The sequence below is a fragment of the Dama dama genome, chromosome 14, assembly GCF_033118175.1.
Source record: "Dama dama isolate Ldn47 chromosome 14, ASM3311817v1, whole genome shotgun sequence".
NCBI lineage: Eukaryota > Metazoa > Chordata > Mammalia > Artiodactyla > Cervidae > Dama > Dama dama.
In genome coordinates this window covers 60,023,179-60,048,929 of record NC_083694.1, presented here as the reverse complement: position 1 = coordinate 60,048,929, position 25,751 = coordinate 60,023,179, and the positions used below count along the sequence as shown (strand labels likewise).

General features: G+C 42.3%; 1 protein-coding gene across 1 annotated transcript in view; it reads right to left on the bottom strand.

Annotated features, from left to right (window-relative positions):
- Window positions 1-305: 305 nt before the first annotated feature.
- Window positions 306-25,751, bottom strand: part of RGSL1 (regulator of G protein signaling like 1) — a 50,204-nt gene continuing 24,758 nt past the window's right edge. Inside the window, exons 10-21 of the mRNA XM_061161266.1 lie at window positions 22,242-22,347; window positions 18,547-18,740; window positions 16,266-16,383; window positions 15,745-15,859; window positions 13,183-13,309; window positions 11,358-11,529; window positions 8,299-8,437; window positions 7,936-8,060; window positions 4,989-5,098; window positions 3,028-3,120; window positions 1,909-1,975; window positions 306-791 (exon numbers count right to left, since the gene is read on the bottom strand). Coding sequence (XP_061017249.1) covers window positions 755-791; window positions 1,909-1,975; window positions 3,028-3,120; window positions 4,989-5,098; window positions 7,936-8,060; window positions 8,299-8,437; window positions 11,358-11,529; window positions 13,183-13,309; window positions 15,745-15,859; window positions 16,266-16,383; window positions 18,547-18,740; window positions 22,242-22,347 — 1,403 coding nt within the window. The 3' untranslated portion in view covers window positions 306-754. The remainder of the gene's footprint in view (window positions 792-1,908; window positions 1,976-3,027; window positions 3,121-4,988; window positions 5,099-7,935; window positions 8,061-8,298; window positions 8,438-11,357; window positions 11,530-13,182; window positions 13,310-15,744; window positions 15,860-16,265; window positions 16,384-18,546; window positions 18,741-22,241; window positions 22,348-25,751) is intronic.

Sequence of the window (25,751 nt, the reverse complement as noted above, 5' to 3'; positions counted from 1 at the left end):
AGTAATTTGGCTTATAGGCTAGACATTTCCCTGAGTCTCTTTATCAATTAATTTGGCAAATGGACAGAATTCCAGGAAGGACTCTTCCTTTGGTGTGGAAAGTTGGGCAGATGGTCACCATGCAATAACTGGCCAGAGAAGTGGTGTGTTCTGGTCCAAGCTCTGCCACTTACTACTTAGTGATCTTGAGAAATTCATTAACCTTCTCTGTGTGCCAGTTCTTCATCTATTTAAAAATAAATGATCTCAGACATGGTCACTCACAGGATTGTGAAGATCTGCTGAGACAACAGGGGTGTGAGTCATTGTCCGAACGGGAGGATCCTAGCAACAAAAATCCAATCTGATAAAACAGTACCTTGCTTCCTAGAGTGTTTAATGCCATCTGCACATAGGTCTCCTGGGATTCTTCAACCACCTTGCATCAAGGATTTGCTCAAGGCCATGCGGCTGCAGAGTGCAACAGGTGTCCAGACCCCGAGGGTAGGTGTTCTGTTGCACAGCCACCATGGAAAGACTGTCTCTGACTCCAGGACGGGATAGGGTAGGGGGCAGAGGTGCTTCTGTCTGTGCTCTCCACTCCCATCTTAGCCACTGCAGTCTGGTCCCGCCACATCCGGGCTGCTCCCCCACTGATCTTTCATGGGGCAGATGGTGTCAGGGCATTTCATTTCTGACCAGAAAAGGTTCTGTCAGTGGGAGGAGGCTTCTGAGAGATCATGTGCCTCTGTTGGGGGTCTGACTTGATTACTGGTTACTTCTTCTCCTTTTTGGTGCTGGGTAATTTTGGCCTGAAGGAAGAGAGAAGAGCGGCCAGTTATCACAGTGGCATTGAGGTAACTAGCACTGTACTCTCTGCTGGTTGGTTGCTGTCCTCCCCTTTAAGTGTGGCGATGGCCAAAACTGAAACCCTTTTACCGTCCACATTCTTATCCTCATCTTCCTCTTAAAGAACTTGTAACTCTGAAGCAACACATTGCCTTTCTGTGCAAAGAGCCCCCAAGTCTCTGGCTTGTCTTCCAGGTACTAGCACCGGCAAATGATACTTGGGCAACTCCAAGCCCCTGTTGGATTTACAGTAGGTCTGAGAAGGTGGGATGACTGGTGAGAAGCCAGGCCTGCCATTCATAGAGCCTACTGTCTATAACCTTGACCTTCCAGTAGCTCTTTGGCACTGTTTCCATGATGCCCCTAGGGATTCTCCTATAGCCCTAACTTACCATCAGTCCTGCTCTGATGCTTGTACAGATGTGAATTAGGCTGAATCAGATTTTGACAGTCTCAAATCCTTTCCATCCTTATTGCAATATCTGGCCATGCAGAAGAATAGCTCTTCTTTCCTGTCTTATACATTATACTTTGGAGGACTGGAGTATTAGTGTGCTATGTTGGTTCAGTCAAGTCCGACTCTTTGCGACCCTATGGACTGTAGCCCACCAGGCTCCTCTGTCCATGGGATTTCTTCAGGCAAGAATACTGGAGTGGGTTACCATGCCCTCCTCCATGGGATCTTCCCGACCCAGGGATCGAACTCATGTCTCTTACATCTCCTGCATGACAGGCGAGTGCTTTACCCACTACCGCCACCTGGGAAGCCCCCGGAGTATTAGGGCAGCCAGCAACAAAAGATCTGGGACACTTCCCCCAACAATAGCATTCTACCGGGAGGTGGGTCAGGGGCTCCAATTTCTTAAAAAGTGTCCGTTTTGATGGAGGTGGACAACAACCCATAGAGAAACCCTTCCCTCACTAGCCTGACTATAAGCCTCTTGAGCAGCTCAGCTTCTCGGTTCTGTATGCCAAGGGGTGTCGGGATGTGGAACTAGGTTTCTCCCCACTCTCCCATCATCTACTTGGACAAAGCAACTTCTCCTGGACCAAAGAAGAGGACTTCCGGCTCATGCCTACCCTAGGACAGGACACAGCTGGATGGCAGAGATCGCATGTCTTGACTGAGTAAAGATGCTAGATGAAGCTAAAGACAAATACAGAGAAAAATACATCAGCACTAATGGCACAGGCACTCATCAGAGGGTCATTCCAGGACAGCCTCCAGGGAAGGAGTCGGGAAAGGGAGGGGGAAGCAGTGGTGCTCCAGGGACAGTTAGGAGCCTCATTTCCAGGCTGCAATATATATATTTTTTGTCTTAGGAGACATTTCATTTGGATGCAGAGGTCATGATGCCAACCTCATAGACCCAAGGAAGTAAAATAAGGAGATTAATCTGCCAGATGAGCACTAGAATCACAAGACTTTAGGGCTGTTTGGATTTTACAGATCATGGCAATGTTCTGTAGCTGCCTCCCTCATTAAGCAACAAGGGGACATAAACGAACAAGCAGGTAGGGCAAGCTGGCATCTCATGCCTTCAGGAAGCAGAGAAGCTGTATCTCCCGACCTGGAAACAAATGCTGACAACTGGGATAGACAGGAAAGGTTGGTTGGGAGAGACCATGTAGACCACAGAGGCAGGTTTACTGCTTGGGGGTGGAACTGACTCGAGGCTGAAGATGGGGAAGAAAAAAAGGATATAACAAGGACCCCAAAATGTGAAGCTAGAGCCAGAGAGTTTATTACAGGGTAAGATCAGTAGCAGGAGCCTCTGGAAAGTAGAAGGTGTGGGGCGGAGGTCCTGTTTCAGTCAGCAGGTACTCTCAGTGGGAGGAAAATGTTCTCATTGGGATGTTACAATTGTCTCTTAATAAAGATCACACACCATGCCTGGAAATGGTTGAGAGCCAGGAGAGAGACAGAGAAGCTTAAGGCATTCCCCTTCAAGGGTCTATACCAGGAGCCATCATCAGGAAGATATAATTATTCAAATAAGAGCTGTGCATGGAGCCCTGGAAGGGTGGTCGGGAGACCTGGTTCTCACCCTCCATCCCTTGTGAGTGGCAGTCACTTCACATTTTGGGGGTCTCAGTCTCTTCCTGATCAGTAAGGAGACTTGGCTGAGTTGGCCTTCCCGTCACCCTCTAATTGAGCAGTGCACTTTTGATATCAGTGGACTTCCACCTCCAACTTACAGTTTTGGATTGGACTTCCTAGCGCATCCCGAGGTTGAGGCTGCAACCACTCAATACCTCTGCACAAGGTGAACCTTAGGACGGCTTGGTCTCCTGGGGAAGGAAGAAGGGGCACAGTACAGTGATGCCCAACAGAGTAAGTGTGTGTAAGTCAGCAAGAAAGGCCCTGTTTACATTCTTCAGATGATAGGATGTGAGCGATAGAACACTGCCTGCACCCACACCTCTGCAGCTGAGATCAGGGGCGTGAGGCTGAGACAGGGGAAGAAGAGGGTCCAGGGCGCTCCAGGCTGAGAACCCAAGCGGCCTGCCCCTCGCCAGGCACCCTGCTGCCCTCTTCAGACATCAGAAAAGATCTGGGCATTTGCCTCCTGGGAACTCAGCAGGAGGAAGGGAGCCACCCCCAAGGGACACTTTCTGGCCCTTCTGAGTGAGCAGCACTTGCCCTGCCTGCCCCGCTCGCTCTCCTTTTCCTCTAACTGCTCCTCTCCTCCCCCACCCCACCGGCATCCCAAATAAGCCCTCGCACTCCCAGGGACATTCTGCCCCACATCCTAAATAGACTGCTGATTTCCGTTTGCTGGTGTGACACTTCCGTCTGCTGAGACAAGGATGACGAGCAATATTCACTGGCCCTTGGGGTGACTGCAGCAGGAGAGGTAGGTGATGCCTTTCGGACTGAGGTGAGGACACTCTCAGAGGGGCAGGACACTACACCAGCCGGCCTTGCTTCCCTTCCCATTTGGGGGTCAGCCAGAGATGGACTGAGGTCTCAAGGACCCTTGTTTGCACTCCAGGAAGCAGGTGGGGTGCTTGTTTGTGGGGATTGGAATAGGGGCAGGGGTGAGTATCTGGGGAAGTGGACGTGATAATGGGACGGGTTTGAGCTGAAACGACAGAACGCTCAGCTCCTGTTGTCTCAGGACAGTTAGCTGCCATTTTTAAGTTTCTTGTCCTGTCTCCGTGTTTTGTCCCGATGCTGGTACAGTTCACAGACCTGTTATCTTTGTTCCCTGAAATTTCTACTGCAGAGACATCCAGCCTTACTCTCGCCAGGCACTTCCCTGTGAACCCGCCTCCCTCTCTTTAAAATTCCCTTTTTTGCTCAAGTACTGATCTCACAGCAGGTATCTGGGAAGAGGCTGACTTTAACTGCTCTGCATTAAGAAAACATACATATGTATATATTTATTGATTAATATATGTTAATAATAACTGTATAAGCCTCTCATAATCACACTACCCAGAGATAATTCTATTGATTCTTTATTTCTAAGTTCTTTCCTGTGTTTCATAAAAATTACATAAATACATATTTATATATACTTACCATGCTAAAATCATACTCTCCCTCCACTTCCTAATTTTCTCACTTAACACTATAAAATAGATGCGCTTCCCCGGTGGCTCAGACAGTAAAAGATCTGCCAGCAATGTGGGAGACCCAGGTTTGATCCCTGGGTCAGGAAGATCCTGTAGGAGGGCATGGCAGTCCCCTGGAGAATCCTAGAGAATCCCATGGACAGAGGAGCAAGGTGGGCTACAGTCCACGGGGTCAAAAAGCATCGGACACAACTGAGTGACTAACACTTTTGCTCTTTCAAATGGTAGGGTTGGATGGAGTTGGTAGGGTTGGTAGGTTGCAGCAGGAACTTTCATCCATGGTAGTGAAGTAGCTTGCCACCTCCGTTACTGACCACGGAGTCTGAGACCTATGTTCCCAGAGGCACCCTGGGAGGTACTGCCGGGGAACAGTGTGTGGGTGGGGTACCCTTTTGCTAGCACCGAGAGCCACAGATAAAATAAGGTGTTAATGCTTCTCTGAGGGCCAAGTTAATAAGATGGCCACCTCCCAGCAAACACCCTCTGTGAAGTCTTACAGCTGGTCCTTCCAGGCTTTGCTCTCCCTTTGTGAGTCTCATCTGCTAGAGAATGGGGCTGTGGGTCACAGTGAAGCTTACCTCCACTCCAAGGAGGGTACTTGCACACATGTTTGGGAGAAATTATTGTGTCCTTGAACTTCTTTCCCATGTACTGGAAGTAAGAGTGGATTGCCTTCCAGGCACAAAACCTGTGAGAAAAATGGCTTCGGGTCACAGAGAGAAAACCACCCACTGAAGGGCTGGACCACTGAGCACAGAGGAAGTGGGTGGGGACCAGTCCTCACAGAAAGGAGGTGGTGTCCTACAGAGAGGAGGAGAGCCCTGGGCCTCAGAGTGCTGCCTGTCAGAGGCCCTGCTGAGGCCGCCTCTTTGTCCAGGCCTGGCTCCAGTGAATGCCTGGCCTGGGCGCGATGTGAGGACTTTCTTCTGGAATCCCAGTGAATGGAGTCTGTAAAGAATGTGCAGCACTGAGGCCTGGGTGAGGCTAACTGCTGGGATGCTGACTTCAGCCTTAGACTGGGGGGGTGAAATCACTATCTATAACCCTACCTGGAACACTCAGAGTGTCTGACTGGCCTCCTCCAGGGGTCTGATTCTTAGTTTCCAACCTGTCCCTTAACTGGGGGCTGTGATCCCCTCAGCTCATTCCCTAGAGCCCTTTCCCTGGAGTAGACCCTGGTTCCTCATGCAGACTCACTGCAACCTGGGAACTCTCGCTCCCGAGAAACCCTGGAACACTCCCCACCCATTCCTCCCAGGCCTCTAACCCTTTGCTCTCTGTCAGCCTGCCCTTGGATGGAGACCTCTTGGAGGTGGGTCTTGGTGTCTTGACCTCCACCCTTCCTCCTCCTCCCAGAAGGGTACTCTATTCATTCAGAGTTGGCTTTTCCCATTCCACTTACTGAACTGGGTGTCCCTGTCATCATGAACCACCCACTATGCCACAAATGCATTTTTTATGGTGCTTAATAGACCAAGCGACCTGGTTTCTAGTCCTGGTTTTACTACTACTTACCAGGTGATCCTGGGCGAGTCCCTTAATCACTCTGAACCTCAGTTTCCTCATCTATAAAATAGTGACAGGAAGACTTTGCCCCACCCACCTCACAGTGTTGATGAGAGGCTATCTGAGGTAATGTGCATGAACACAGTTTGCACAACATGAAACTCTTTGTAAGTGCATAGGAAAGGAAGTAAAGAACCGGCTCCATGAGGATTAGGGATTCAAAGCCTGCCTGAAGCACCTCTATACTTCCTCAATAGGTCTGAGGAAGAGCTGAGCACTGACTCCAACCAGGAACAGCATGTATTTCTCAGGGCTTCTAAACATCTGGAAAGTTTCAGGATGAGTTTCCATTGAGTCCTAGTTTGGAGAACTAGAATCAAGTCCAGATTTAAGTGCTAGATAAAAATTGGTGTTCAAAAGGCTGACCTGGGGGCTTCCCTGTTGGTCTCATGGTTAAGACTCTGTGCTTTTGCTGCAAGGGGCACGGCTTCGATCTCTGGTTGGGAAACTAAGATTCTGCATGCCACATGGGGTGGTCACACACACAAAATAATAATAATAAAAAATAAAACAGAAGGCTAAACTGATTATCTTGATCTTAGATTTTTGTATTTTTTAAATTCTACATTAAATAATTTATTATCTTGGTGATTTTAAAGTAAAGGGTAATGATGGGTAAACAACCTATGGTTTAGTCGCTGAGTCATGTCCAACTCTTATGACCCCATGGACTATAGCCTGCCAGGCTCCTCTGTCCATGGGATTCTCCAGGCAAGAATATTGAAGTGGAGCCATTCCCTTCTCCAGGGGATCTTCCTGACCCAGGGATTGAACCCCGGTCTCCTGCATTGCAGGCAGATTCTTTACTGACTGAGCTATGAGAGAAGTGTAAACAACCTTTACACTTCTATTTTAATAAACAACATTTTTTTTTTTTTGTAGGAGAGGGAAACCCTTAAGAGTCAGAATCACATAATAGTCTAAATGTCCAAATTAGCCTGGTCTGGGAACATTTCAGCCAGCTGTCCTCTGGTCACTATCCCCTAGGGTACTACCAGTCACTATGTCGATGGCATGAGCTGGAGCTGGAGTAGATAACTGGAGTTAATGGCTGGGAAGACTGTGAGGACCTGGGTTAGTCTCTCAGCCCAAACCATGACAAGTAGGTTCTGAAACAAGTGGGCCTCATGTATCTGCCATGCAGCCATTTGGTTAGTTTAATGTTTGTATTTTGACCTTCACAGCTTCCTCACCATGTTTTCATTTTGAGTTAAAGGCCACATTTGCTACTTTAATCTTGAGAGATATGGCATGCAAATCTGATTGTCTATCTCCTTTGAAAATGGAAATATCTAATAGCCGTGCTCCTAGTGATAATTATGGGATTTGAGCCTAACAGAGCAACGGTTTTCTGGTTATTGCCTCCATGAGGCTCCTTAAGCACAAATACAATTGTGTTAATCTTGACAGAATTTCCCCCCAAGTAGTTGCAGTCCACTCTCATCCTTGGGGCTTTCCCAGGTGGAGATAATGGTAAAGAACCTGCTTGCCAATGCAGGAGATGTAAGAGATGCAGGTTCGAACCCTGGGTTGGGAAGATCCCTTGGAGGAGGAAATGGCAACCCACTCCAGTATTCTTGCCTGGAGAATTCCCATGGACAGAGGAACCTGGTGGGCTGCAGTCCATGGGGTGGCAAAGAGTCAGACATGACTAAAGCAACTAAGCCCACACGTACCATCATCTTTAGGCGAGGAACTGAAACCTAAGAAAACCTAACACCTCTTCCAAGCAAGCCCAGAAGAGAGGGGGAGCCAGTTACCCACCCCTGCATGGCCTTCCACCCTCTGATTCAGTGTTCAGTGTGAGGGATAGAGTGGGTGAGCAGGATAAGGATATACTACTGTAGCTCCCACGAAAGTAGAAAGTAAAACAGAGGCCTCGAGGAAGACAGAAAAGTCTCTCAAAAGTCAAACGTGTTTTTCTGACCTCATGGTCCTCAGATGAAGGGAGATAATTACCTTTTCCAGAAGTACATAATGATGGGGAAGAGAGACATGATAGCCCCGTGGAAGATGCTCCTATCCAGGTGGCCGTCTGAAATGGCAGCAAGGATTGTGTCCTTCTGGGCATCAGAGATGTTCACCTACCCGCAGAGTAGGAACCTGTCACTGGCAGAGGTTCCAGGGAAGGCAGGAAACCTCTTTTGGACCTCAGGACTTTTATGACCATCCCCTCCCCAAAGGCAGTTTTTAATGGGACTGCTAGGTAAAGGTTATCGGGTTGACCCAGATCTAGGAGGTGCCTTATGAAAGCTTTCAGGATTCTTGTAGTGGGAAATGCTTCTTGGCAAAAGGCCAGAGAGGAGTGGGGGTCCTCCTTACTCTCAGCCTTGGAGGGACATCTGCATGCAGGTACAGCTTTAGGATGATACTAATTTTGGACTTCATTAGGGCCACATCATTTTCGTTGTATGCCCGGTTGACTTGTAGCACACGAGCTGAACTCACCAAATCATTAAATCTAAAAAGAAGTAGTAAAAAGGAAATTAGCAAGGAGAAAATGCAAGATTAAACAGTGTTTCTGGCCCAGATCTATTTCTGTCCTAAAAGCATAAGAGCTAGTCCTGGGCCAGGTCATTCATTCAATCATAATTCATCCATTGGCAAATGTTGAGCACCTACCACATGTCACAGGTTATGCCAAGTGCTTCTTCAAGTATATTTCTTCACTGCAAACTCCCTTCTTTATCCCGTCCTCCCTTCTTTACCCATCCTGGACCTTTCATCAGTTTTGCCTGCAATTATTTCAAGAGCTAAGTTTTATCTTCCTCTTTTTTCCCCTCCTGTGCTGACCCTCTCACAATTACCACTACTCTCTGAAGCAACATATTCCTTTTCTTAAATGTTTTTATTATAGTAAAATATGCAGGACATAAGATTTCCAGTTTAATCATTTCTAAGTGTAGAGGTCAGTGACATTAAGTACATCCATATAAACTGTGAAGTCATCACCATCATCTGACTCCAGAACTTTTTTCATCTTCCTAAACTAAAACTCCATACACAATAAGCACTAACTCCCATTTCGCCTTTCCTCCAGTCCCTGGCAGCAACTACTTTTTGTCTTCTAGCAGCATATTCTTTTACTAACCAAAATATCTGTCAGTTATACCTTAAGTACACAGCATACTTCTCTCAGGCCATTTTAAATCTTAACTGTTTAAAATCTTCCTAAGAGTAGAGTACCATGGGCCTCCCATTATAAGCCTATTCTGCATGTCCATTCATATACTTGATCAGTGGACAGTTAATAAGGTTTTACTCTGTGCAGGTGCAGTTCCAGGAGCAGGGGTTCAGCAGTGAACACAGTAAACAATATCCTGCTTTCCAGGAGCTCATAATCAGTGAGAGGAAGAAGACAGATTTAAGTAAACAGATGAATAATTCAATATGCAGTAGAATGCTAAGGAGACAACAAAAGGGGATGAGTGACAGGTAACGGGGTAGGCACTGAACTTGTACAATGAAAAAGAAAAAGATGAGGGCAGGGGCTTCTTCCCGCCAAAAGGGCAGGGGTGCAAGGGCTCTGAGGCAGGCACCATCCTGGGAGGGCACTGGTAGGACAGAGCAGAGACCCTCCTTGCTAGAGCATGGGGCAAGTGGTAGGTAGCATGTGGTAAGCTCCAAGATACAGGCAGGCTCTGTTCATCAAGGCTCTTTAGGCAGTGAGAGGATGTCTGGACTTCATCGCAATGGGAATGGGAAGCTGCTGGCACGTTTTAAACAGGAGAGTGATATAATTGGTCTACACTGAGAAAAGGCTGCTCTGGGCTGCTGTGTGGACAAGTTTGTAGAGGGCAAGTGAGAAAGCAGAGACGATGGTGGCAGGACTTGGAGCACCAGGGAGGGCTGTTCACGGTGGTATTATTTTTCTGCCCCTCAGTCGCCTCCCCCTTGAACACTTAGAAAAAAACCTCACTAACCGCTACTCATCCTTCAAAGTTCAGCTTAGGTGACCTGTCTCCCAAGAAACCACTCCTAAGCACTCAGTTGTCTAAATGTACTTCCTGGGCTTGACTTGACAACTATCATCCTACTTCTTAACTTCCATTTGTGTTTTTTTGTCTGCCATCCCATTAATTGGTGGGGTCTTAGAGAACAGAGAACATGCCTTGGCAGGGTTTTTTTTTTTTTTAATATTTGCAATGTTAAATTCAGTGCTTAAGAAATAATAAACAATCAATAAATATATATGGAACTGAGCCAAACTCTTCCTTGGGGTACCAGTGGAAGATCTCTTAACCAAACACCCTTAACTGGTGTGCTGAGTTACCAGGTAGGTGCCCTGCACGTCTAAAGAACACATTGCCTGATACCAATAGCACACCCACCATGTACATTGCTGGGACCGTTTCATGAACTCTCTCACTTTTCTGTAACTAACTGAGGCAAATAGTTACAGAGAGTTATTCATATCTCTTCCCAAATATTTTTGCCTGTTGTTACTTTAATTTGTAATTTATGAAAATTGACAAACTATGAACATAAAAAGAAAAGGAATTTGTTGTTTTTGTGAAAACAAATTTGAATGCTTTGGGATGTTCCAAGAAAGGCAAGTTTCTATTTAAAAAATTGCTATTGGGACTTCCCTGAGGCCTAATGGCTAAGACTCCCCACTTTCAAGGCAGTGGATGAGGGTTCAATCCCTGGTGGGGGAACTAAGATCCCACATGCTAACATAAGTTTTAAAAACTGTATTTAAAAATGGCTAATGAGATCAGCTAGACTCCAATTTTTAAAAATTAAAAATTACTGCTGAGTTAGATAGGTGTGGAAGGCAATTTTAAATGTTGAAAAAACAAGTATAAAAATCCAGAAGGATTAAATTGCTTTGCAGTAACTATAGTTTCTCCTTCCACTACAGAAGAGAAAAATTAGAAATAGTAGATTGCATTTTGGGTATGGTTTACACAAGAAAAATATGTAGACCTCCAATTAGTGGAATGGTTTTGGCTTTACTTCAAGTTTTACAGGTAAATTTACATGAATATGTTTTAACTTAAAAATTTATCTGCTTCATGTCATACATTCACACACACACATTTTATAATACCTTGCTTTAACGAAAGAACTATTGGTCCAGTTATGCAACATAAGTGGACATCTATCATATTAACAAATAATAGGGAAAAAGTGCTCCACTTCCTGGGTATAAATAAGTGCATTTCAACATCGGGAACTGCAGAATATGGAGGAGCTTTTAAGATCGAGAGGAAAGAATGGTGGGCATGGATTCAGGGACCTTGCGCAGTGGGATTTTCAGGTGGAGGCTGCTGCCTGGCAGAGCTGAAGTTCCTGTGTCACTTCCAGGCCACTGCAGTCTTTGCTGGGAGGAACTAAGTGTGGAAAGCTGTGAGGGGAAGGAGAGATAGGAAACTTACTTTTCCATTTCAGAAAAGAAATAGAAATCATTGACGGCATAGTTGATGATGATAATCCTGTGACCAAATACCCGGCGCTTTATAAGGACTATGTCTTCATTTTCAAGATCTATGCTCCGGGCACTGGGATGTGGTATTGGGCGTCCTGATATGTGTGGGGCTGTGGAGAAATCTGAGAGAAGGGGAGAGGGACAGAGAGAGAGAGAGAGGAGTTAACATTTATCAATGGGATCATTCACCACAATTCTATAAAAACAGCAATACTGACTAAACCTTTTAAGTGTGCATGCTGTGTGCTGTTGCCTCAGTCGTGTCTGACTCTTTGCAACCCTCTGGACTGTAGCCCTCCAGGTTCCTCTGGGCCTGGGGTTCTCCAGGCTGGAGTGGGTTGCCAGGCCCTCCTCCAGGGGATCTTCCCCATCCAAGGATCAAACCCATGTCTCTTACATCTCCTGCATTGGCAGGTGGGTTCTTTACCACTAATGCCACCTGAGAAGCCCCTACCCTTTTATAGCACTTACTATTGCCAAGAATAGTTCTAAGAGGCTTTACATGTATTAACTCATTTAATTCTTACAACAACACAATTATTATTCCCATTCTACAGATGAGGCACAAAGTCACTTATGCAGGATCCTCCAGTTAAAAAGTGGCAGATTCAAATCTAGGCAATCTGGCTCCAATATCTGTGACTCTCATTTTCTGTCTTGCCCTAAAAATGGGAAGCCATAAAGGCTGATCATATGCTGCAAATTCATTACTGTATCTCCAGCACCTGGAAAAGTGCTGGCCATACTGTGGATTCTCAAAAAGTGCACTGAATGAACAAATGAACTAATGAATGAGGTAGTTGAATAAATCTATACAAACAACATGAGGAAGTAGTTTTGTAACATGTGAGAATTCAAAGTTCTTGAGACTGAATCATTACCTTTCTTTCCTGGCTTCTGAAGCAGAATGCACTGGGCTCACAGCCTCACTATGTGGAACTAGGCTTGCCTTCATACCCAGGACCTGGAGTTCTTGCTAGACCCCAGGCTAATGCAAGCATTGAAAGCAAACAGGACCCTGCAGGGCCTTCCCAGGGACAGACACCCCCACCTCCACCCCCCAAGTCCCCTGCCTCTTGTTTGTAGAAAAGCTTTAGCCTCCTGGGCCTTCTCTGAGTTCCAAAGAACAAATTGAATCAGAGAAGTGAGAAAATGCAGCAGCAACTAAGGAAAAGAGTCAAGCAAGACAAACTAATAATAGTTATCCATAGTTTATCCAACCAAGGACCTTTGGTTCCTCTTCAAAAGCTATAGATGATAATCTATATGAGCTATATCCTTGAGTTGTTTTATGAACACTAAAACCCCAATCAGGTGAAAGAAGTTAATTGCATGCTGACCACCAGCATGTAGATCCCAGACCAGTTTGAACCAGAAGGTTGATGAGCTTGACCCCCAGTTATCTCACCACCAACCAGTCAGAAGAATGTCAATGAGCTAATCAGGTACCCTGCAACCCTCTGCCTCATCTTGCCTTTAAAAATCCTTCTCTAAAAGGCAACGTGAGTTCGGATGTTCTGAGCATGAGCTGCCCATGCTCCTTGCTTGCTTGGCTCTGTGTTGGATGCCTTGCAAAAAATGCTATACCTTTCTTCACCACAACTCAGTGTTGGAAGACTGGCTGTACCGCAGGTAAGTGAGTGAACCCAGCTGTGGTTCTGCAATAGCATGACATAAAGCAACAAGCTCTGTAGCTTCTTACCTGGGTTAACCCTTGTAGCTTGTATCAACCCTTGTATCAACAGGGAAGAGGAATAAATAGAGAAGTGACTTACTTTCCTTGCTGTATACTTCCTGGTGAAGATAGTCTTCAAGTTCCTGGCACTTATGGGGATGAGACATAAATCTGCGGTAATTACAAAAGCTCTTGATAAAGCTGATCATCTTCAGCCAACCTCTCTTCTGGGGAAAGAGAAAGGAGCGCCACATATGCATTAGCACAGCCTGCTGTTCACTGAGTCCACTATGTGCCAGAAACTTGACATTCATTACATTGAATCCTCACAACACCTCCTTTAAAAAGTGTAAGTTTTAGCTTCAATTTAAAAGTAAGGAAACTCAGGTCAAAGAACTTATATAACCTTCCCCAGAATAAGCCAGAATCACCCAGGCATGGCTGAGGCCACTGACAATGTTCTTTCTACCATCGTCTTCCTACAGTGAAGATTTGAGATGCCATGAATGGGAAAGGGCATGTGAGAGCTAAAAACAGAAAGAGATAGAGGACAGAGATAAGCATGACTCACAGGAAGGGGAGTAATAGCTCAAGCAGATTTTGAAATGATGAAGAAATAAGGAAATGAGTAAATCATTTCTAAGCATTATAAAAGAAAAATATAACTACACGTGCACACACTCATACACTCCCTCCCCACCAACACACAGGGACACATTAAAAATGCATGTTACATTTCTTCACCTGTTTCTTAATAGATTCCCAGTGACAGTTCTCTAGTTTATTTGCCCCTTGATAAGCTGATGTTTAGAGCCAGAAAGAATCTTGATCAACTAGTTCAGTTGTCTCATTTCATAGAGAGGAAACCTCAATGTAAGTTTGGCTTTAGAGAGCCAGTGAATGAATGAATTTTAGTCACTAATTTGTGTCCACCTCTTTTATGACCCCATGGACTGTAGCCTGCCAGGCTCCTCTGTCCATAGGATTTCCCCGGCAAGAATACTGGAGTGGGTTGCCATTTCCTTCTCCAGGGTACCTTCCTGGAGATCCCTCCAGGGATCAATCCCGCCGTCTCCTGCAGGCGGATTCTTTAATGCTGAGCCACCTGGGAAGCCCATAGAGAGTCAGTGGCAAAGCATATAAACTACTGGATTTAGTGTCAGAAGTTTTGAGTCTGGAGCCTATCTTCACCTGAATTGGGTAATTTGGGTCAACTTCCTAAATGTATGTCTCAGTGTCTCCATGTGTAAGAAAGAAACAATAGCCTTCAGGGTTATGGTGAAGGTTAGTCATAATATATGTACATCAATCACTATGCGCAGTGCTCGGCACAAAGCAGGCACTAAGGACATGCTGAATCCTTTTTTACACCTTCTTAACTAACAGCAACTGAAAGACCTGAAATTAAAACTCAGCATCCTGGTGTTGGATGCAGTATTCTTTTCACTCTCCCAAATGATCATTCATGGTACCCTGACATAGAGTTGAGTTGATCCACATATGGAGGAAATAAAAAGGAGAAAGAAGGGAGCAGCATGTTATCATACCTGGGGTTCTGCATTAGTGGGCATAGGCATTATTTTTTTCACTATTCTAATATAATTGTTTTTATTTCACCCAGTGGGTATATAATTTGATATAGTTGTGATTATAATACATATATGATTTGGAGTTCTGTTGGGTTAAAAAAATTTCTTTGTCACATCTTTTTTTAAAAAATTGAATGAAAACTTCTTTAAACTGTACTCTACAATTTTCAAAAACTTCATGCATATGATTTCATATAGTCCCATAATAACTCTTCCTTCCTGACCCTTATCTTGTCCCTCCCTACTTTTCTCTCCTCACTGGTAACCATAATTTCTTCCTTATATCTGTGAGTGGCATAGGCATTCTTTTCAGCGATTCTTTGGCATGATCTTTAGTGTCAGATAGAGTTGGGTACAAATCTTTCTGATGACCAGTTCTACAACATGCTGATCAAGTGATTATTTAAGAGGAGTATGTGCTTTTTTTCTCAAACCCTATGAAGAGACTTTCCTGAATCATATTCCTGTCTCCTCTTTCTTTCCTTCTTCTGTCCTCCCATGGAAGAAAGAATGAGTTTGGTAGTTGATGAGCTTGGCAGCAGGAAAAGGGCAGGCTTTGTTCTCTAGCCTCCTGAGTTCTCTCTGGGAGCTGCTGGTCTGCAGACACCTGTGTTCAGGCCTGCCTTTTGTCATACAGTAGGGAGCTCACCCGGCTAAGTGGGGGTCTCACTGTTCCTCTTTGTTAGTGACTGGACATGTAAGTAAGTAAGGGAACAGAGAGGATTATTTAACCCACTTGACTTCACAGCCAATCCATGCCCTCAAAATCAGCTTTCAGTAGTCAAAAACAAACAAACTGACATGTTGATCTCCATATGACCAGCCTCTGTGCCTGTCATTCAACTGGTTCTAATCACAAATAGTGAAGACAGGGGTTTCTTGAAATTCCCTCTGTAACAATTGCTCTGAGCCTCAAATTCTTCCGTTGTAAATGGGGATTTGAAAACCTATCCCAAAGAGTAGCTGCTTTGGTGAATAAATAAGCAAACAGTGAAACTCTTCTGTGTGGTTGGCAATGCCTAGGCAGTGGTTTCCTGGTCCCCAGTCTTGTCTTTGCTAGCTTCCCCACTGACCTGGGATTCCTGCAGGTAAACTGCTGTCCTTGAGGGCTTCTTGGGTGAAGCTAGTGGTATTTCAACTTCCTTCTCCAAAGGAAGAGGTGGAAACAGTTCTTGGTAATCTTTAAACCTGCCAGCAGGAGACCAGGAATATTAAGGAAGGCAAAAACATGGTACATAAAAGGTAACAGTCCAGGCAAACCTCTCTCAGCTTTTGGAGGAAGGGGAATTTGGTGAATGGTGAGATATTCAAAAATACTTCTGTAACCATTCCAATCCTTTGCTCATGTCAGTCTGTTCTTCCTGACCAATACTGTAGTGTTCCTTGCTCAGGTAGGTGAACAGAAATGTGTGTGTGTGTGTGTGTGTGTGTGTGTGTGCAGGTAGGCAGGTAAGAGGGTTCAGAGAAAGCTCTGCTTTTATTTTGTAGGGATGCTCTGGCAGTGAACCGTGAGAGTAGACTCTGAGACTAATGTGACTTTCAGAAGTCAATGAGCAGCTTCAGAGAATCACTGCCTTCACCCAGCAACACTCACCACTTTTCTTCCAGAGATTTCATGACATAGTCCTGGACCATTAACAATGTTGTTGTGCTGACATGATGCATGAGAGAGACTTCCTTGATAATAGGGGCATTACACTGCAGCATTTGTTCTAAAAAATGCAAGAGAGAAGAAAAGTCATCATTTTCTTATGTACCATTTCTGAGGCGGCTAGGATTTTTCTCATCCAAGAGCCTCATGGTTCCTTGTTCTCAATCTGGCCAGATTCAGCTCTCCACAATCTGGCTGAAAATCTCAAAAGTACATTTGGAATGCTATGTGTGCACGTATTTGTAGAGCAAATACTTCCTGGTTTAGTCCATTCCAAATTTCAAAGATAAGTGCATAAAGGGAAAGCAGTGTTTAAAGGACTCCATTTCTGCAGCTAGTTTGAAGTTTTCAGTTAAGGAAGAGAATAGAAGAATAAAGGATTAAAGTTAAGTGGCTGAGGCAGATGGGAAATCCAAGGTTACCAATAAATATTCTAAGGGCAGTATGATTCTCCAGGTGTTCAAAGACTACTGTGTTCATTAAAAAGATTTAAAAGCTTATTAAGGACAGGATCTGCATATTCTCCTTTCTCTTCTAGCTCATTCAAAATGATGCACAAAACTTAATATCTTGCGACTCAATAAATAAATATTACTTACAAGTAAAGACCTGCCCCTTTTACTGCTTTTTCTGCTTTCATAATTTATAACCTTATCTTGGTTTAACACAAGCAACACACACACACAAGCCTATCTGTTCATCTGTGCCAAAACAGGAGGCTTCTTCATTGCTTTGCAAGATTTGTTTACCTCCAGGATGGGATCATGCTCACCCCCTTTTGTTTTCCTCTAGAATTATAGGTCAGTACTTTACTTGCAGTTTCTGCTTCTGGACAAGATGAATTTACATGGATCAGATTTACCCTCCTGCCTTAGGCAAGAAAACAAGACAAAACTTACGCAACAAAGATTTTCAGGGAGACAGTTCTTCTCAGCACCTTTCAGTACTCTTTACATCCCATGGATGGTGGACACTCTAGCTTTGCATCCTGCTAACACATGATTTTGGATCTAACGCCAGTCTACTTGATGTGAAGGATCAAATGACTGGAGTTTGAATTCAAGTTTTACTAACTGGACAAGTTAGTTAACTTCTCCATGTTTTACTTTCCTAGTTAGAAAAATGGAGTTATTTATCCCTACCTTCTAAGTTATTTGTACCTATCTCTTAAGGATTAAATTAAATCCTACTTTCAGGGTTGAGAGGATACATTTCACATACAAGCAGAAGTGTCGTCTTTTATTTGTGGTATTATATTTTGGATTTATTATTGTATTATTATTTTAGTTTTTCAATAGCAATTTTCCTATTTAGAAAAACTAAATACTAACACATGTTAAGAATTTAAATAAAACTCCTGCTTCAAGCACATTCTGATTTTAACCCACTATCCATTCTGTCTTATCAATATTATACTTCAGAATGGTTACATATAAAAGAACAACAATGCATGTAGTTTTTTGGGCCTATGTGTCTTTCTTTCAGTTTTATCTTTAAGAAAAAGAATGATAGATTTGATTTGTTTTTTCTTTTTTGAAACACTGCATGTTATCACTTATATGTGGAATCTAAAAAATAAAGAAAATGAATATAACAGAACATAAACAGACTCACAGATATAGAGGATAAGCTAGTGGTTATCAGTGGGAAGAAGGGAGGGAGGTGGCACAAGATAGGAGGAGGGGATGAAGAGATATGACCTATGTATGAGATAAATAAGATATAAGGATATGTTGTTGGATAAGGAAATGGCAACCCACTCCAATAATCTTGCCTGGAAAAACTGCATGGACAGAGGAGCCTGGTGGGCTAGTGTTCATGGGGTTGCATGAGTCGGACATGATTTTGTGACTTCACCACCACCACCAAGGATGTATTGTATAGCACAGGGAATATAATCTTATATTAACTTTATATAATATAATATATAATATTATATAATACAATATAGTAATTTATAATAACTTTAAGTGGATTATACTCTATAAAAATACTGAATCACTATGCTTTATATCTGAGATGAATATAATGGAAATTAATTATACTTCAATTTTTAAAAGTGCATTTATTATTATTCTCTGCTTTCACGGTCTTCGGCTTTGTCTCAATACTGCCCCATGTGGCCGCTGCTCTGTTCTGCTTTCTCAGGGAGAGAGCAGTCTCTTCCCCAAACTTAAGATTCTAAAGGGTAAAGGAAACAATTTCAGGAGAGGAGAATGCATACCAGGAGAGTTTTTGCCATGGAAGAAAGTCTTGATTATGTTTTCAAAGAGAGACTTATAAATCTTTTCATTTGTCTCAACACTGATCTTCTGTATGGCTACCAGGAACTGCAATGGGGTTTCAGCCCCCCGTTCTCTGAGGAACTCCCTGAAGAACTCCAAGTGCTGTGTGTTTAGGAGGACTTCTGTCAAGTTTCTGGAAAACAAGAAAGCATCATTGGCGGAGAGAAAGAGATGGTGACCCTGGATTCTGCTCCAATTAGGGAATGGGGAAGGGTCTCTCCCAGACTTCAGGGCTTTGAACTGTGATTGAAGAGCAGAGTGGATAAACTGGTTACTCTGCTTATTTATGGAGATGAACTTAATGTACCCATCCTAAGCTTGGTCTAATCATTTGACAACCCCAATGGAAGAAGAGAAGGAGTATTTTAAAGGGGGCTTTTTGTTGTTGATGTTGTTCAAGGAAAACTTCTTCCATTATGGATTCACTGGCAGTCATTTCAGCAAGACAGAGCATGAGTGACCAGCAGTTGTTATAGATCAATATTTCTAAATTTCCACTGCTGATTTCTTCTTTCACTGTTTCTTGAGTACAGGTGTTGCCCTAATGTTTCAATTCAATTCTCTTGACTCTTGCCTTATGATTTTTTTCTGCTAGGTAATCTCTACATCCTCTGTGGTTTCAGTTTTCATTGATATGAGGAAGTGATTTCAACTTTCACTGTTACTGTGAAGCTATATCTCTAGTTTCTGTGAACTCCACAATTTCAGCTGCCCATCGAACCTTATCTTTATGTCATTTGTCATTGGTAGAACCTCTCCATACAAATTCACGAGTTGTCCAACTTGTTCTTCTCCTATTACATACTTGTCTTGTTAAGAATGATGCTAGCTATAGGTTTTTTTCTTTTTAATTTATTTATTTATCCGAAGGATGATTGCTTTACAATATTGGTTTGATTTCTCTCATTCATCAACATGAAGTAGCCATGCATTAGGCTCCTCTGTGTATGGGATTCTCCCAGCAAGAACACTGGAGTAGTTGCCATTTCCTTCTCCAGGGGATCTTACGAAACCAGGGATCAACCCTGAGTTTCCTGCAACTCCTGCCTTGGCAGGCAGATTTCTTTTACCATTGCGCCATGTGGGAAGCCCATGAATCAGCCACCCGTGTACACAGGACCTCTCCCTCTTGAACCTCCCTCACATTTCCCACCCTCTCCCACCCCTTCAGGTTGTTCCAGAGCCCCAGTTCAAATTCCCTGAGTCAACCAGCAAATTTCCACTGGCTGTCTATTTAATATATGGTAATGTATATGCTTTCACGCTACTCTCTCCATTCAGCTCACCCTCTCATAAATGTACTTTTTAAGGGTGAGATGATTCCCTTCTAAGTTTATTGAGAATTTTTATCATAAATGGATGCTAGATTTTATAAAATGCTTTTAATGCATCAATTGAGATACTTGTGTGAAGTTTTTTCCCTTATTTTATTAACATGATGCATTCTATTAATTTATTTTCAGATGCATTATTTCCATTCCTGGAATAAATCCCACTTGGTTATGGTATATAATCCTTTTAAAATGTGGTTGAATTTGGTTTGCTAATATTTTATTGAGGATTTTCACATCTAGGTTTTAGAGGGATATTGGTCTGTAGTTTTCTTATGATAATTTTGTTTGGCTTTGGGATCAGGATAATACTTGCTGGCCTCATAAACATATTAGAAGTGTTCCTTTTTCCTCTATTTCCTCAAAGAGTTTGTAGACTATTGGTAGCATTTATTCTTTAACTATTTCATAGCTTTCTCCAGTGAAGCCATGTGTCTAGACTTTTATCTGTGAGATTTTAAATTATTAATCCAATTTCTTCTCTTGTTATAGAGATTTACTCACATTTTCTATTTCTTGAGTCAGTTTCAGAAATTTGGGTATTTCTAGAAATTTCTCTATTTCATCTAATTGTCATTGTCATACTCCTTGCATTTTCTTACAAACAGGTTAGTTACTTTAGGGTCAGTGGTCCTCTCTTTTGGTCTAGGTTTTGAAAATCTGTGTCATCTCACTTTTTCCCTTTTGTCAGTATAGTTAATGGTTTATCAATTTTGTTAGTCTTTACAAAAAACCTATTTGTGCTTGGATTTTCTCATTTTTCTTCTCTGCATATTATTGATTTCCACTCATGTATATTATTTACTTCCTTCTACTTCCCCTGAGTTTAGTCTGAATATATCATCCCACCACCTTTAGTCTCCATTGTTTTTTTATTGAAGTATGGCTGATTTATAATATTATATTAGTTTCAGATATATAATAAAGTATTCACAGACTTGAAAATACTAAATTTTCAAATAGATTTGAAAATCTGTTAAAACACAGAATACACAGGGTGAAGGGACATAGAACATAATAGTAGAAAGCTAGATTGGGGGAATTCCCGGGTGGTCTAGTGGTTAGGATTCCACACTTTCACTGCCAAGGGTGCAGGTTCAATCCCTAGTCAGGGAATTAAGTTCCCACAAGCTGCATGGAGTGATCAAAAAAAGAAAGAAAGAAAGAAAAAAGAGAGAGAGAGAAGGAAAAGAAAAGACTTCTTTTATATTCAACTAAACTGGGAACTACATATTTCTGTAGACATAGTGGAGAGTGGTGAATAGTATAAACTGGAACAGCAAAAAGAAAAAATGATTGAATTTCAGGGAATAATTCCAGTTCCTTAAAAAGGATAAATGATTGAACTTCAGGGAATAATTTTAGTTCCTTGAAGAGGAGGAAGCTCCATCTAGAGAATTTAGAAGAGACAGAGAACTTATAACCCTCAATGAACATTATCAGTAACTGAAAACATACTTCTGTAAGCTTTCTCTATACAAAATATTCTGCCAGTGACATTGACTAACAAATTTGTATGTGTTAATATATCTCTATCATCTGTAAGATAACTTTTCATACAGCTAGTCATTAATAGATAATAATAAATTAAAAAATAAGTGCCTCAATGAATGGCACGGATAAGAAAATTATCGTCAAGTGAGAAGGTGGAAAACATACTTAAAAAAGTAAAAAGTAGTAAAAAAAATAGAACATGGTAAGTTCTTGTATTTTAAAGGTTTATTACTTCAGAAGAGGTGGAAGTCACAGCAGACATACAACTGGAGGACTTTATTTTGTAGAGATGGAACTTGTGCTAAGGTGAATGGAAAGAAAGAGTGGGCATTTCTGAAAGAAAAGATCACAGACTCTTTGTCTAGCATTGGGAACTTATCAGAGGGTGACTCTAAGACTGATCATAAAGGGGAGAGACAAGAAGTAAGGAGCTAGTTAGGAGACTACTACAGCTGTATGCAATCCACAAAAACACAAACTGGCAAGGACATCCAAACAAAAATGTTTCTTGGGGTACTATTCATGGCAATGAAAAAGTAAAGATAATATACATGTTCATTAAAAATATATAGTTAAATAAACCATGCAATATCCATAGTATGGAAGAAGGTAAATCTATTTATATTGACATGAAAGGATATCCATGATAGTTTGTTAAGTTTTAAAAAGTTACTGTATAATATATATTGCATGGTGCAAATTTTAGAAAATAAATAGTGATTTAATATAAAGTATCCCTGTGCATGTACAGTATGATTAAGGAGAGCTTGTGCCTGGACATATCGTTGTGACCAGATCCTATGTCTTACCTGGGTCTCATTGAAGGCTTCCTCACATTAGCCCTTCTAGAGAATGACATTCTCCTTTTTGAGGGTAAAATCACCTTTGGTTCTCGGACAATTTCTACAGTAAAATCTAAAAATAAAATTACAAAAGTGTGGAACATCATATTATAAAGAACACTGAAGACAGTAAGAAAGAACAAAGAGTGAAGGACATTATCATACATTGAATGCGTGTAGAAAAACCAAAGTCCCCAATGACCAATGGCCTGAGATAGCAGCTGTTATGGGGACTTGCTCCCTAAAACTCCTCTTCATGGATCACAGTCTTGTCGTGGCAAAGGGGTTTATATAACTCAATGAAGCTAAGAGCCATGCTATGCAGGGCCACCCAAGATGGATGGGTCATAGTGAAGAGTTCTGACAAAACCTGGTCCCCTGGAAAAGGAAATGGTAACCCATTCCAGTATTCTTAACTGGACTAACCCATGAACAGTATAAAAAGGCAAAAAGATATGACACCGGAATATGAGCCCCCCCAGGTTGGAAGGTGCCCAGTACGCTACTGAAGAAGAGCAGAGGATAATTACTAATAGTTCCAGTAACAGTGAAGCAGCTGGGCCAATGTGGAAACAATGCTCCGTTGTGGACATGTCTGGTGGTAAAAGGCTGATGCTATAAAGAACAATATTGCATAGGAACCTGGAATGTTAGGTTCATGAATCAAGGTAAATAGGACATGGTCAAGCAGGAGATGGCAAGAGTGAACATCGACATCTTAGGTATCAGTGAACTAAAATGGATGGGAACGGGCAAATTTAATTCAGAAGATCATTATATCTACTACTGTGGGCAAGAATCCCTTAGAAGAAACAGAGTAGCCCTTATAGTCAACAAAAGAGTCTGAAATACAGTACTTGGGTGCAATCCCAAAAACAACAGAATGATCTTAGTTCATTTCCAAGGCAAACCATTCAACATCACAGTCATCCAAGTCTATGCTCTTACCATTGAAGCAAAAGCAGCTGAAGTTGACCAGTTCTATGAAGACCTACAAGACATTCCAGAACTAACACCAAAAAAGATGTAGTTTTCATCATAAGGGATTGGAATGCAAAAGTAGGAAATCAAGAAATACGCAGAATAACAGGTAAGTTTGGCCCTGAAGTACAAAATGAAGCAGGGCAAAGGCTAAGAGAATTTTGTCAAGAAAATAAGCTGGTCACAGCAAACATCCTTTTCCAACAATGCAAGAGATGACTTTACACATGGACATCACCTGATGGTCAATACAGTAATCATATTATGTTCTTTGCAGCCAAAGATGGAGAAGCGCCATACAGTCAGCAAACACAGGACACAAGATCTGGAGCTGATGGTGGTTCATGAGTTCCTTAGTGTAAAATTAAGATTTAAATTGAAGAAAGTAGGGAAAACCAGTAAGCCATTCAGGTATGATCTAAATCAAATCCTTTGTGATTGTACAGTGGAGGTGAAAAATAGATTCAAGGGATTAGATCTGATAGACAGAGTGCCTGAACAACTATGGACAGAGGTTTGTAACACTGTATAGGAGGCAGTGACCAAAACCATCCCAAAGAAAAAGACATGCAAGAAGGCAAAATGATTGTCTGAGGAGGCCTTACAAATAGCTGAAAAAAAGAAGAGAGGTGAAAGGCAAAGGAGGAAGGGAAAGATACACTCAACTGAATGCAGAGTTCCAAAGAAGAGCAAGGAAATAAGAAAGATAAGCGAGATAAGAAAGCCTTCTTAAGTGAACAATGCAAAGAAATAGAGGAAAACAATAGAATGGGAAAGACTAGAGATCTCTTCAAGAAAATTGGAGATACCAAGGGAACATTTCATGCAAAGATGGGCACAATAAAGGAAAGAAATGGCAAGGACTAAACAGAAGCAGAAGATATTAAGAAGAGGTGGCAAGAATGCACAGAAGAATTGTACAAAATAGGTCTTAATGATCCAGATAACCATGATGGTGTGGTCACACCTAGAGCCAGACATCCTGGAGTGTGAAGTCAAGTGGGCCCTAGGAAACATACTACAAACAAAGCTAGTGGAGGTGATGAAATTCCAGCTGAGCTATTTCAAATCCTAAAAGATGATGCTGTTAAAGTGCTGCACTAAGCACTATATACTAGCTACTAATACATATAACAACACATATAGATTATAAGTAAATGGATAGAGAAAAATATACTATGCTAACACTAATCAAAGGAAAGGAAGAGGACTTCCCTGGTAGTTCAGTGGTTAAGAATCTGCTTGCCAATGCAGGGGACACAGGTTCTATCCCTGGTTGGGGAAGATTCCACATGCAACTAAGCCCATGCAACATAACCACTGAGCCCGCACGCTAGAGCTCATGCTTTGCGACAAGAGAAGTCAAGGCAATGAGAAGCCCACAGGCCACAACTAGACAGTAGCCCCCACTAGCCTCAACTAGAGAAAGCCCGCGTACAGCAATGAAGACCCAGCATAGACAAAAATAATTTTTTTAAAAAAGAAGAGTGGCTCAGCCGTTAAAAAGAATTCATTTGAATCAGTTCTAATGAGATGGATGAAACTGGAGCCCATTATACAGAGTGAAGTAAGCCAGAAAGATAAAGAACATTACAGCATACTAACACATATATATGGAATTTAGAAAGATGGTAACGATAACCCTATATGCAAAACAGAAAAAGAGACACAGAAGTACAGAACAGACTTTTGAACTCTGTGGGAGAAGGTGAGGGTGGGATGTTTCGAAAGAACAGCATGTATATTATCTATGGTGAAACAGATCACCAGCCCAGGTGGGATGCATGAGACAAGTGCTCGGGCCTGGTGCACTGGGAAGACCCAGAGGAATCGGGTGGAGAGGGAGGTGGGAGGGGGGATCAGGATGGGGAATACGTGTAACTCTATGGCTGATTCATATCAATGTATGACAAAACCCACTGAAATGTTGTGAAGTAATTAGCCTCCAACTAATAAAAAAAAATAAAAAAGAAGAGTGTTAATTTTATACAGAACAGTCTTCAGAGAAAGGAGTGATATCAGAGATAAACAAAAAATATTACACAATGATAAAGGGGTCAGTTCTCTTAAGACAATACAACAATTTTTAACATACATGTGCCTAATGGAGTATCAAACTATGTGAACAAAATAAGAGTTCTATGTGTGACAGAACTACAAGGAGGAAAATGTAAATCCACTTTCAAAGTTGGACACTTCAACACCCCTCTGTCACAGATGGAAAGATCCAGCAGGCACAATATCAATAAGGATCTAGTTGAAATCAACAACACCATCAATCAACTAGAGCAATCAACTAGATAGCTACAAACCACTTTATCAAACAGCAGTAGAATACACACTTGGCTGAAGCTCACATGAAACATTTACCAATGCTGAACACATTCTGGGCCATACACATACCTTAAAAAATTTAAATGAATAGAAACCATATATCTGCTGTCAGACCACAATGCAATTAAACTAAAACTCAATGACAGAAAGTTAGCTGGAAAA